Source organism: Prionailurus viverrinus, chromosome A3 (genome assembly GCF_022837055.1).
Source record: "Prionailurus viverrinus isolate Anna chromosome A3, UM_Priviv_1.0, whole genome shotgun sequence".
In the NCBI taxonomy this organism is placed as follows: Eukaryota; Metazoa; Chordata; class Mammalia; order Carnivora; family Felidae; genus Prionailurus; species Prionailurus viverrinus.
This window is the reverse complement of record NC_062563.1, coordinates 80440009-80452224: the sequence shown is the minus strand read 5'-3', so window position 1 is coordinate 80452224 and position 12216 is coordinate 80440009. Positions and strand designations below refer to the sequence as shown.

The 12216-nt window shown below is 36.6% G+C and overlaps 1 protein-coding gene and 1 pseudogene across 3 annotated transcripts in view; one reads left to right on the top strand and one right to left on the bottom strand.

Moving 5' to 3' along the window:
- The window catches only part of LOC125162041 (mitochondrial import inner membrane translocase subunit Tim8 B-like), a 67964-nt pseudogene extending 65930 nt beyond the window's left edge, over positions 1-2034 (top strand).
- The window catches only part of COMMD1 (copper metabolism domain containing 1), a 221354-nt gene that overhangs the window by 130530 nt on the left and 78608 nt on the right, over positions 1-12216 (bottom strand). For 2 of the 3 annotated variants that reach the window (XM_047853530.1, XM_047853529.1), the window contains exon 2: positions 8337-8618. In XM_047853530.1, the coding sequence (XP_047709486.1) occupies positions 8337-8618 (282 nt within the window). Of the gene's footprint in view, positions 1-8336; positions 8619-9506; positions 9711-12216 lie in introns of those variants that run through there. The other variant, XM_047853531.1, reaches the window with a different exon arrangement.

Genomic DNA, 12216 nt, shown 5'->3' with positions numbered 1-12216 from the left:
TTCAAGTATGTCAAATGTTCCTCCTGGGTCAAGTAACTGAAATCTCAAAAGGCTGTTACTTAAGATCAAAATAAATGCAAAGCATTATATAAATTTTTAAACAAAGACTTAACTAAGAAAAACCAAGTACTAGATTAAGAGTGGAGCAAACTAATATTGAACACATCAAAAATATGAAATACCACTTCTTATCACACAATAAGAAGTGCAATATATAAAACATACTCAAAATGTCTACTTTTCAACTGGTAAATTATCCACTACTGAATAATTCTGATTTTAATCTTTCATAACTAGATAACAACTTTAAACTTAAATTTTTCCCCATTAACTATTACATATTCACTGTTATGTAACTATCCATTCTAATTAGTAATGTTAAAAGTATTTTTTAGCACCTTTTTCTTTTTTTGGTAAACATTTCCTTCTGTACAAGGTATTTTTTGTAAATAGCTAATTCAGAGTTAGTCAGAATTTTTAAAAAAAATTTAATGTTTATTTATTTATTTTTTGAGAGAGACAGAGACAGAATGCAAGTGGGTTAGGGGCAGAGAGAGAGGGAGACACAGAATCCGAAGCAGGCTCCAGGCTCTCAGCTGTCAGCACAGAGCCCAACGCGAGGCTCGAACTCACGAGCTATGAGATCATGACCTGAACCAAAGCTGGACGCTCAACTGACTGAGCCACCCAGGCACCCCAGTCAGAATTTAAATACTAAGTTTTAGACCTCCACGTTTGTTTTTCAACAAACATGAGCAGTGTGTTTCACAACAGCTTTCAAGGGAGACAAAATTTCTTACTCTTTTTCTTTTCTGTGTGGTTATAGACTTTAGACATTGTCTTCTGTAAATTATATATTGGAACTATAAATTTAGGACATCAACTTTAGAACACAAACTTTTTTTTATGTTTATTTTTGAGAGAGAGAGAGAGAAAAAGAGAGAGACAGAACATGAGCAGGGGAGGGGCAGAGAGAGACACAGAATCCAAAGCAGGCTCTGAGCTATTAGCACAGAACCTGACACGGGGCTTGAACCCACAAGTGGTGAGATCATGACCTGAGCTGAAGTTGGACACTTAACTGACTAGCCACCCAGGGACCTCTAGAACACAAACTATTAAGAAACACATCTTAGAGCTACAAAAAAGAGTTGGTCCATTCAGAACTAAAGTTTAAATAAACTCCATGTTCTAAACTGGATATAAAATATAAAACAAATAATTTATTTTGAAAAATGCATTCTAAACTGATTCAGTTCTCCCAAACTGTTAAATTTCTTTCATCAGTCCCTACGGTTTGTTTATTATGTTAGCTTCACTAATTTCTCTGGAAGCTTTCCTTTATTACATTGCTGAAAGTGAAAATCAAGCTTACAAGAATGATCAGAAATAGGCCAACCATTACAGCTTATATACCCAAATGAGATATCTAAGCTCCTCTTGGTAGCTATTTAGAGTAAAGCAACACGATCTTCAAATGGTGACTGAGCACTGATAAAATACAGTGGCAATTTATTCATTCTGTATATCCTATCTTTGTATTTCTTAATTTCTTCCATACATTTACATACACACACATAAAATGTATGTATGTACATATGCGTCTATGCAAGAGAGAAAAGAGAGTGTCAGAGAGGGAATGTGTGTGAGTTTTAAACTTAGCTTCTTCTCCTCTGACACAAAGCAGGGAGTTCTGGTGGCATTGCTCAAGCTTGTGAAGCTATAGTGGTGCATAAAGACCTCAGCAGAAATTGGTTATTACTGGCCCAAGCTTGAGGAGGACCATGGCAGCTGGGTTAGGCAGACAAAGCAGAGTTGTAGCAGCTGGTGGCAGCTGAACAGAAGGCGCACACGGTTCCCTGCACAGGTGCATCCCTTCATGGAGCTATGCTGGGATAAAAGTGTGCAGAAGCCAGGGAATCACCTAAACACTTGCACTAAAAACTGTCTCTCTACTGTGTGGACTGCTTCATTGACACTACTCTTGCTATCACCAGTCGGTTTGCCCAGACTGTACACAAAGGAGAGCAGTAGGCCATTCCCTGGAAGAATGACAGAAGAAGCAAAGGTCTTATTATTAAGCAGATCGAATGATAGGAAGGTTGTCCGCCAGTTGTCAGCCATTGTCAGGTCAACTTGAGGCTGTTACCAAACCCATTGGTATTAAAAAGTAACACATCAAATGTTTGAAAAGTGAAATTTATTTATTTGTAATTCAGAAATTCCATGTTGTATCACAACAGTTATTCAAAAAATGTGAATTCTCCAAAAAAACCCTGAATAATAATCATAGGTTTTAGCAGGTTCTCACTCCTTATTAGCCAGAATTACACAAGATCATCAGTGCATTTAGTTTTAGAAGGAATTGTGGAAATTAAATATAAGTCAATACTTTCCTTTGAGATTGGATGTTTACCTACCCTTCTGCCAAATGTTGGCTTTTTAATCCAGAGTCTAAACTATTTTCATTCTGTAAATCAGAGTGAGTATATCATTGTATATTCCTCATATCCTACTTGCATATAAATGACAGGACTGAACATATAATGAGTTGGTCAGAAAAACAATCTGACCAGAAAAGGCAATAACATTAGCCATTAAAAAAAAAAAAGGGCAATAAAGAAACAGAACATTATATTTCAGGTCTCTACAGATAGGACACTTCAAAATGTATATGAAAGAACAATTTTTATTAAACATTTATTACTAAATGGTTGAGAACTGAGGTTGTGGCTAAGTATTTCCTCACAAAATGTCTTATTGGTCTTGAAAACAAGAAGTCACAGAAGAGGCCTGCCTGGCTGGCACAGTGGGAAGAGCATGAGACACTCGATCTCAGGGTTGTGAGTTTGAGCCCCACACTGGGTGTAGAGATTACTAAGAAAAATAAATAAATTTAAAAAACAGAAGTCGCCAAAGAAAAACTGGTACATCTTCATAAAATACCAAAATTCAGTCATTAAAAAAAATAACCAATAAATGAAACTCCACTAAATATATAAATTATCCCCCTAAAAGTTACTATTAAAAAAAAAAAAAAACATTCTATGGTAATCTCTATTTAAGTTCCAGGAAAGAAAACAACATGGAGTTAACTAAGTACATGAAACAACAAAACTTTCCTAAAGACACATGCCAGATTCCAACAGTCCTCAAGCCTTGGGGACCCTAAGTGATTTATGACTAAATATGATAGGCTCTCAATCACACAAGTAAAGCATTTGATGTACTTTTCTTTGTACATGAAATGTTCACCTCAAAATCTTCTGTGTACTGCTACCACTGAATTAATGTTTTATTCTTACAAAATTTTTTATTTCTACTGAAGAAAAATATCCACTATAAGTAATTAGGTCACTAATGCATACTCATTTTCTCTAGCTCTACAAATTTCCATAAAGGTATATGCTTTAGTGAGTGACTTCTCTATTATTTTGGCTTCCTCATATCCCAAAAGTATTTTATACTGTATTAATAAAAAAAAGTCAATGAACGTACATACTTGGCTGCGGATCGTCAAATGTACTCCTTGGACCAAAGAGAGAAGTAATGCAGACAAACTGAGCAGGAGAAAGCAATTGAAATAGAGAAAGGAAGACAAAAAACCCACCACTACCGCAACTAGTTCCTGAATAAAAAGTCCCCAGGCACTCCATAAATTATGGTAAGTAGAAGTATGTTGACATATATTGAATTCTTACTGTAAAAATTTGATACCAAGTTCTATTTACACTTTAAACCAGATTATTTGCCTACCTTTAACATGGTGGTTCTCAACTCCACATAAATACAGGAATCATAAGCTTTTTTTTTCCAATATATGAAATTTATTGTCAAATTGGTTTCCATACAACACCCAGTGCTCATCCCAAAAGGTACCCTCCTCAATACCCATCACCCACCCTCCTCTCCCTCCCACCCCCCATCAACCCTCAGTTTTGGTCTCAGTTTTTAAGAGTCTCTTATGCTTTGGCTCTCTCCCACTCTAACCTCTTTTTTTTTTTTTCCTTCCCCTCCCCCATGGGTTTCTGTTAAGTTTCTCAGGATCCACATAAGAGTGAAAACATATGGTATCTGTCTTTCTCTGTATGGCTTATTTCACTTAGCATCACACTCTCCAGTTCCATCCACGTTGCTACAAAGGGCCATATTTCGTTCTTTCTCATTGCCATGTATATAAACCACAATTTCTTTATCCATTCATCAGTTGATGGACATTTAGGCTCTTTCCATAATTTGGCTATTGTTGAGAGTGCTGCTATAAACATTGGGGTACAAGTGCCCCTATGCATCAGTACTCCTGTATCCCTTGGGTAAATTCCTAGCAGTGCTATTGCTGGGTCATAGGGTAGGTCTATTTTTAATTTTCTGAGGAACCTCCACACTGTTTTCCAGAGTGGCTGCACCAGTTTGCATTCCCACCAAAAGTGCAAGAGGGTTCCCGTTTCTCCACATCCTCGCCAGCATCTATAGTCTCCTGATTTGTTCATTTTGGCCACTCTGACTGGCGTGAGGTGATACCTGAGTGTGGTTTTGATTTGTATTTCCCTGATAAGGAGCGACGTTGAGCATCTTTTCATGTGCCTGTTGGCCATCTGGATGTCTTCTTTAGAGAAGTGTCTATTCATGTTTCCTGCCCATTTCTTCACTGGGTTATTTGTTTTTCGGGTGCGGAGTTTGGTAAGCTCTTTATAGATTTTGGATACTAGCCCTTTGTCCGATATGTCATTTGCAAATATCTTTTCCCATTCCGTTGGTTGCCTTTTAGTTTTGTTGGTTGTTTCCTTTGCTGTGCAGAAGCTTTTCATCTTCATAAGGTCCCAGTAATTCATTTTTGCTTTTAATTCCCTTGCCTTTGGGGATGTGTCAAGTAAGAGATTGCTACGGCTGAGGTCAGAGAGGTCTTTTCCTGCTTTCTCCTCTAGGGTTTTGATGGTGTCCTGTCTCACATTCAGGTCCTTTATCCATTTTGAGTTTATTTTTGTGAATGGTGTGAGAAAGTGGTCTAGTTTCAACCTTCTGCATGTTGCTGTCCAGTTCTCCCAGCACCATTTGTTACAGAGACTGTCTTTTTTCCATTGGATGTTCTTTCCTGCTTTGTTAAAGATTAGTTGGCCATACGTTTGTGGGTCTAGTTCTGGGGTTTCTATTCTATTCCATTGGTCTATGTGTCTGTTTTTGTGCCAAGGAATCATAAGCTTTAAAGAATACTGATGCCCAGGTTCCATCCCCCTAGATTCTTATTTAATTGGTCTGAGCAATGTCCTAAGCATGAAAAATTTTAAAGCCCCACAGGCAATTCTTATGTGCAACTATTATTGAGAACAACTGATTTTAAATGACATAAACTGAAAACAGTAATTTAGTTGTTTTGGGGTATATAAATATACATGCATGTACACATACACACAGAGTTCGAAAAAGTTGGTCACTCTTCTTGGAAGCAACTTCTTAGTATCCTAGGCTCATCACTTCTCTCACAAGCTCATTCAATGTCTACATATGAAAATAACTTTGACTTTGTTACCTATAGATGTTCTAAAAACTGGAAATATGATATAGTGGATTATTTCACAAATAATATTCACTTAGAAGCTGACAGAAGAACTAACCAAAGATCCAGGTCTCACAAAAACATTTCCTGTAAGATCGGGGCTGTATATTTTATTGCCGGAATAGGTTAAATTATTGTTTACTTCTTTTTTTTACAACTTTTCTTGTTAAGAATATATTTGCATTCAAAGCATTTTGTGGGTTAAAGAGCAACTTTAATCATTTTCATGGTAACCTTTTTTTTTTTTTTTTTTAAAGACAGAGAGAGTGCGAGCAGTAGAGGGAGGGAGAGAGAGAATCTTAAGCAGGAGCCACATCCAGCACAGAGCCCAACATGGGGCTAAATGCCACGACCCTGAGATCATGACCTGAGCTGAAATCAAGAGTCAGATGCTTAACTGACTGAGCCACCCAGGAGCCCCAATGGTGACCATTTTTTAAATCAAAAACTTTGAAGTATATGTAATGTCCAATATAGTGCACATTTAAAGTATACAATTTCATAAGTTTTGAAATATGCATACACCCATGAAACTGTTGCCACAATTAACATAATAAATATTTTTATCACTTTTAAAAGTTTTCCCACACTCCTTTGTAATCTAATCTATCCCTCCCTCTACTCTTAACCTAGACATATACTTTTTGTCATGATTACTTTGCATTTTCTAGGATTTTATATGCGTGAAATCATATATTATGATAAAAAGTTTATATCTGGCTTATTTCACACAGCAAATGACTTTGAGATTCAGCCATTTTATTGTGTTTATCAGAAGTTCTTTCCTTTTTATTGCTGAGCAATATTCCTATCAATACTGTTGACTACCATATTGTACTACCAACTTGGTTTTTTGGCACAGAATATTGTGAGAAGCTAACAAAAGCTCCTAAATGTTGGTGTGAATGTTTTTTCGAAAAAATCAATTTAGTGATTTTCATTTTACTACGTTAGCTCTGTCTAAAACAAAGTAATGTATTTATCTCAGATACCTTCTCTAGAAATTGGGGATATACTACCTCACCTGTGTAATTCACCTTAGTAAGGGCTTATGGACTCTGACTTCTAAGACCTGTTGATTATATTGTGGTACGTAAACTTTCTAGAAACAGCAATGCCCACTTATTTACATATTGTCTGTGGCTGCTTTTGAGCTACAACAACAAAGTTGAGTACTTATGACAGAAACTATATGGTTGTCAAGTATAAAATATCTCTCCACTTAAAAGAGTTTACCAACCTGTTCTAATTTATCACAAAATAACCCCGAAGCTAGCCAACAAATTATTTGTAGTGATTTACTGATTGATAAAACCATTCTGCACACACACACACACACACACACACACAGAGTAGAATGTCACTTTGGATAACAAGATCAAAGAAAATATTTTAAATATGTTAAAGTAGATTTAGAAATACCTATAGCAGTACCCAATAAATTTAGATGATATGTAAGTTACTAAAATCAAAAGGCACATAATAAACCTGAGTTCAAACAGTAAGACAATATCAAATTAAAGAAGTACTATAATAGCTTTCTAGGAATGTCTTAAAATAGATATGCATGTTTTCAATTCCTGCTCAAATGATAAATATTTAAAGACAAAATGAAATAATCACTATTGCCAAATAAAAAATGAACAGCCTGGAAAAATGGTTGGTAAACTTAGATATCCAAGTGTACTTATCACACCTTTCTAATCTGTCAGATTTTTGGTCTAGAACAATAGAAGGAAGGCATATTAACACAATGGTTAAAAAAATGGACTTTAGGGTCAGACAAACCAAAGTCAATAAAAGCAACAGCACTATTTTACAATAACTAAAGAAATGATTCTCCAAACGTATTTTGTAAAAGAATTATTTTTTAAGAGGAATTACATTTTAAATTAAAATCAGTATCATTATAGAACTACAAACACTGAAAAATCCTAAGGGAATATATGAGGGGAACTGACAGCTAAAAAAAATGCTCATCCCTAGAAGAAAAATAAATTTCTACTATAGAATGTAATAGAAGCACTTATTTGATTATTCATCTGAAAATAAATCTGGTTGGCTAATTCAGTGATCTGGGTTTTCTCTTCCTAATTATGGGTTGCTGCTTTTTTTTTCTTCCCCCAAAGACATATACCAGGTCATTAAAAGTCTGATCTGGCATCATCTAAAGCACAAACTGAATGACTTCAGGAAAAACAATGTAGATGCTAAAATTACCTGCTATAATGACTATGGAAACTGCAAGAAAAAGAGGAACTGTTTTGTAAATAATCAAGATCACATTAAAAATTATTTGTGGGCTCAAGGACAGAGATAGCACACTTAGGGTCTTTAGGAACAACACATTGCTGTAATTAAGATGCACTGCCTCCTATATCTGACTGCCCATAAAGATGACTGGGTGAGACAGTTTTGTTCTGCGTCGTTTAATCTCAATTCCTGGTCTTTATTTAGCACCTCTATCATTGCTTTGGAGATTCTGAGCAAATGCCAAGAATTCTGAGCAAATGCCAAGAATTCTGAGATCTAACCAAAATGGAATGGTGGCCACTCTCTGTGCAATCACCTCATTGACTCATTTTGTTATTCTGAGATAGCTGCCAGGGCCATGAGGCTGATTTCCAGATTCTATCCACAACGAGGAGTATCCAAATTTTTCAGATGATTCCATATCTGAAAAGGGATTCTAGGAAACAGAGTCTTTTCCTATTATTTTTATCATCTAATATGTAATAGGAAATGTAGTTTATAAAAGGAAATTGATTGAAGTTGGGCTCACCTGTCCACTTTTTCCTATTTCCAGCTCCATTATCGCAACAGGGGTATGTATTTGAGCTGAATGCCTTGACTGCGATTTGCCATCAACTCTCCAACTCAGACCTCGAAGCCCACTGTCCCAACGGCTCTGGTTCATGAGGCTCTCTCGAATTTTTGTCTTATGGCTCTTCCAGAATTTGGAAATGACAGCAGCTTGGTCACATGTGATCCCACCTTGCTTTTTGGTTTGAGCAGTCAAGAATGCCTCCAACTGGTTGAAATCCATGTCTGCAGATGCAATTGACTATAAAGACAGAAAAAATTATATAATTTGAATTTGGTAAATAACTAGAAAAAGATAGCTTAACTACAGATCATATTTTGAATGACTCTAATCACTAAATCAGCTTTCAAAAAGCGTCATTAAATGACAGTAATGAGAACAAGCTCTTTAAAAGAACAAAAACATTCTTTTTACAAATATTGAGTATCAGAAAAGCTACTTGCTGGGGTGCCTAGATGGCTCAGTCGGGTAAGCATCTGACTCTTGATTTCAACCCAGGTCATGATCTCAGTGTCATGAGATTGAAGCCCACATCAGGCTCTGCACTGGGCATGGAGCCTGCTTGAATTCTTTCCCTCTACCCTGCTCGTGTTCTCTCTCTCTCTCTCTCAAAATAAATATTTAAAAAAAGAAAAGAAAACTACTTGTTAAAAATTCCATGTCACTCAAATTCTATATCAATAACTAGAAACTAGTTCTTAAATACCAAGTTCCATGATGGGAAAATAATAAAATTAAATAATTAAATAATAAAACAAGAAAATGAATTAACTCATCCTCTGTTGAAATCTTATATAATTTCACAATGCCTTATAGCCAGGCTTGGTTTGATATACTACGACTATACAATGCCTTGTCCATAGAAGAACTAAGTACATTTTGTCAAATGAATGCATTATGTTAGCTGTGTAGTCCATCTTCAAATAGCTCATTTACAATACTACTAGTCTAAAATTGCATACTACTCTACATTTCTCCATAAATTTTCAAAATTTAATTATCATTGCTGTTTTGTGAATAGTAAGCTGCTAAATAAATAAACTGAAGTGGAAAATCATCAAGGGTCTGTGGCAATGGAGCCCTGGAGAGGACAGTGACTTAATGATTTGGTCTCAAGATTTTCCTTGCCTCTTCTTTGGTATATCCTTATACTCTCCTGGCCACTGGGGTTGGCATGAGCTCTAAACCAGACAAATCATAGTAGCCTCCTTTCTCTGGAAACAACAGCTACTTGAAATCAACTTCTCAATTTAGAACAGGAGTAGAAATGGTCTTTCCTCTTGGAATCCTGGAAGCAGAAGGCTATGAGGCTGGGTTGCAGACTGCTATCTTTGATCTGTTGGCAAAGGCCTGATTGCAATAAAAAAGAACAAAGCCAAGCAGAGATGAGAGTGGTTGTAATGGAATGATATCCCTGCTCTATAATCACCAAAGCCCTGGTTCCTGTAAACCTTTCTTTAGTTTTGTATGTTATCTCAGCATCCTTTCTGCCTACAGGTACCAAAAAATTCAATTTAATATTCAAGACAGTTTGAGCTATATTCCTATCACTGGAAACCAACGGTCCTGACTACACTTGGGCAGTAGCAGTGAGAACAGAGGAGTGTAAAGGAAGACAGTGTACAGGTAGAATATAGGTAGAGGAAGTAGAATTGGGGCTGAAAGACAAACATACTGCCTTTCATTCTTCCATTAACATAAAAAAGAATTGTATGATAAATATAACAACTTTCTGATAAAGATATTTCACCGTATAATTTAATAAACATATATTGAATACCTGCCTATTTACCTGGTATGAGGACCCAAATTCTCTAAGGCACTCAATAGAAATATCAATTTGTATAATGTACTATAATGAAGTCAAATTATTTCAGCTGGCACTTTGCTTCACAATATCACACCACAGCATCAGTGATTTATATCATTCTTTTCCTCAAATTATATCCAGATAATCATTCTGATATAACCTTACCTGTGATAGCATTTATTTTGGTTGGGTCCCAGTCGATTATATCTTGAACTGGGGTTAATTCATCCAAATTTAGAATAATCAGAAATTAAATAAGGAACTGGTTCTGGTTCAAGTTCAAAGTCATCAGTTCTCATTTATACCAAAAATATCTGAATAGCTACCATGGAACAGACACTGTTTAAAGCATGCCCCCTCTATCAACCAGTAGCCTTAGCTGGCAGCCTGGTACTACTCACTTATCCCTTATTCTTCTCTCTCCTCCACAACTTGAATTAGTGGTTCTCAACACTAGCTGCAAATTAGAATCACGAGGTACATTTTTAAAATATCAATTCCCAGACTCTATCCCAGAACTTCTGATTTCTAAAAATCCTAAATTGGGCCCCAGGCATTGGCATTGTTTAAAAGCATGCCAAATAATTCTAATGAGCAACAAAGGTTAAGAACTAAGCCTACATTTTGTTCATTAACTTCTACTGATTTTTATATCTGAAATAATTCTCCAATAATGTGTCTCCTCTGCTCTGTCCCTACTACCCAGCATAGAATACTCGAGAGGCCACCATCTTGTACCTAAACTAGGCTTGTACTTTGTACCTCCTCAAGTCTATCTTCTATTACCCACCAAAGTAATCTATCTAAAATGTCAATAGGATACTGTCACTTCCCTGCTTTAAGGTTTCCAAGAGCTGCTACAGTGGTTATCAGTCAATTATAAAACATTCCTATGTGGGGCGCCTGGGTGGCACAGTCGGTTAAGCATCTGACTTCAGCCAGGTCACGATCTCGCGGTCTGTGAGTTCGAGCCCCGCGTCAGGCTCTGGGCTGATGGCTCGGAGCCTGGAGCCTGTTTCCGATTCTGTGTCTCCCTCTCTCTCTGCCCCTCCCCCGTTCATGCTCTGTCTCCCTCTGTCCCAAAAATAAATAAACGTTGAAAAAAAAAAATTTAAAAAAAAAAAAAAAACATTCCTATGTAAGTTATAAGTTACAAGTAATGTTATTAGTAGTAATAAAAGTACTGAAGTTTGTAAAGATTTATTTTTATAAGTATAAACTGGAGGGTTTTCAAGGTTAACCTTATATTAACAATTCTTGCCTTATTTTTTTCAAATTCTTATTTATTTATTTTGAGAGAGAGACAGAGAGAGAGAGAGAGAAAGTGTGTGGGAGGGACAGAGAGAGAGAGAGGGAGAGAGAGAATCCCAAGCAGGCTCTGCACTGTCAGCACAAAGCCCAATGTGGGGCTTGATCTCAAAATCAAAATCAAGAGTCAGATGTTCAACTGACTGAGCCACCTAGGTGCCCCAATTCCTGCTTCATTTTAATTGTTTCGTTGAATGTAAGGAAAAAAACAGAAAATTACGAACATAAGAACTCTACATGGGAATAAATCATGCATATTACTATTTGTTAAGTGTGTCACAATGGAATAAAATATTGAAAACTGATCATCTAGGGTAGTGGTCCTCAGCAAGGTAGTAGTGCCCTCAGAAGTCACTTGAAAAATGTTGGAGCTATGTTTGGTTTCACAGTGACTGGAGTGCTGCTGGCATCTAGCAAACAGGATCTAGGGATGATCGGCATCCTACAGTGCTCAAGAAAATGAATTGACAAACTTTCTATAAAGGTGTTACATATTCCTCCTTTTTTTTTGTTGTTTTTTGGTCCAACTCTCTAAAAATAATATAAAAACCATTCTGGGACACGTGGGTGGCTTAGTCTGTTAACCTTCCAACTCTTGATTTCGGCTCAGGTCATAATCTCACAGTTTCAGGAGTTCAAGTCCCGCATCAGGCTCTGCATTGACAGTGCAGAACCTGCTTGGGATTCTTCCACTCTCTCTCTGCCCCTCCCCTGCTCCCA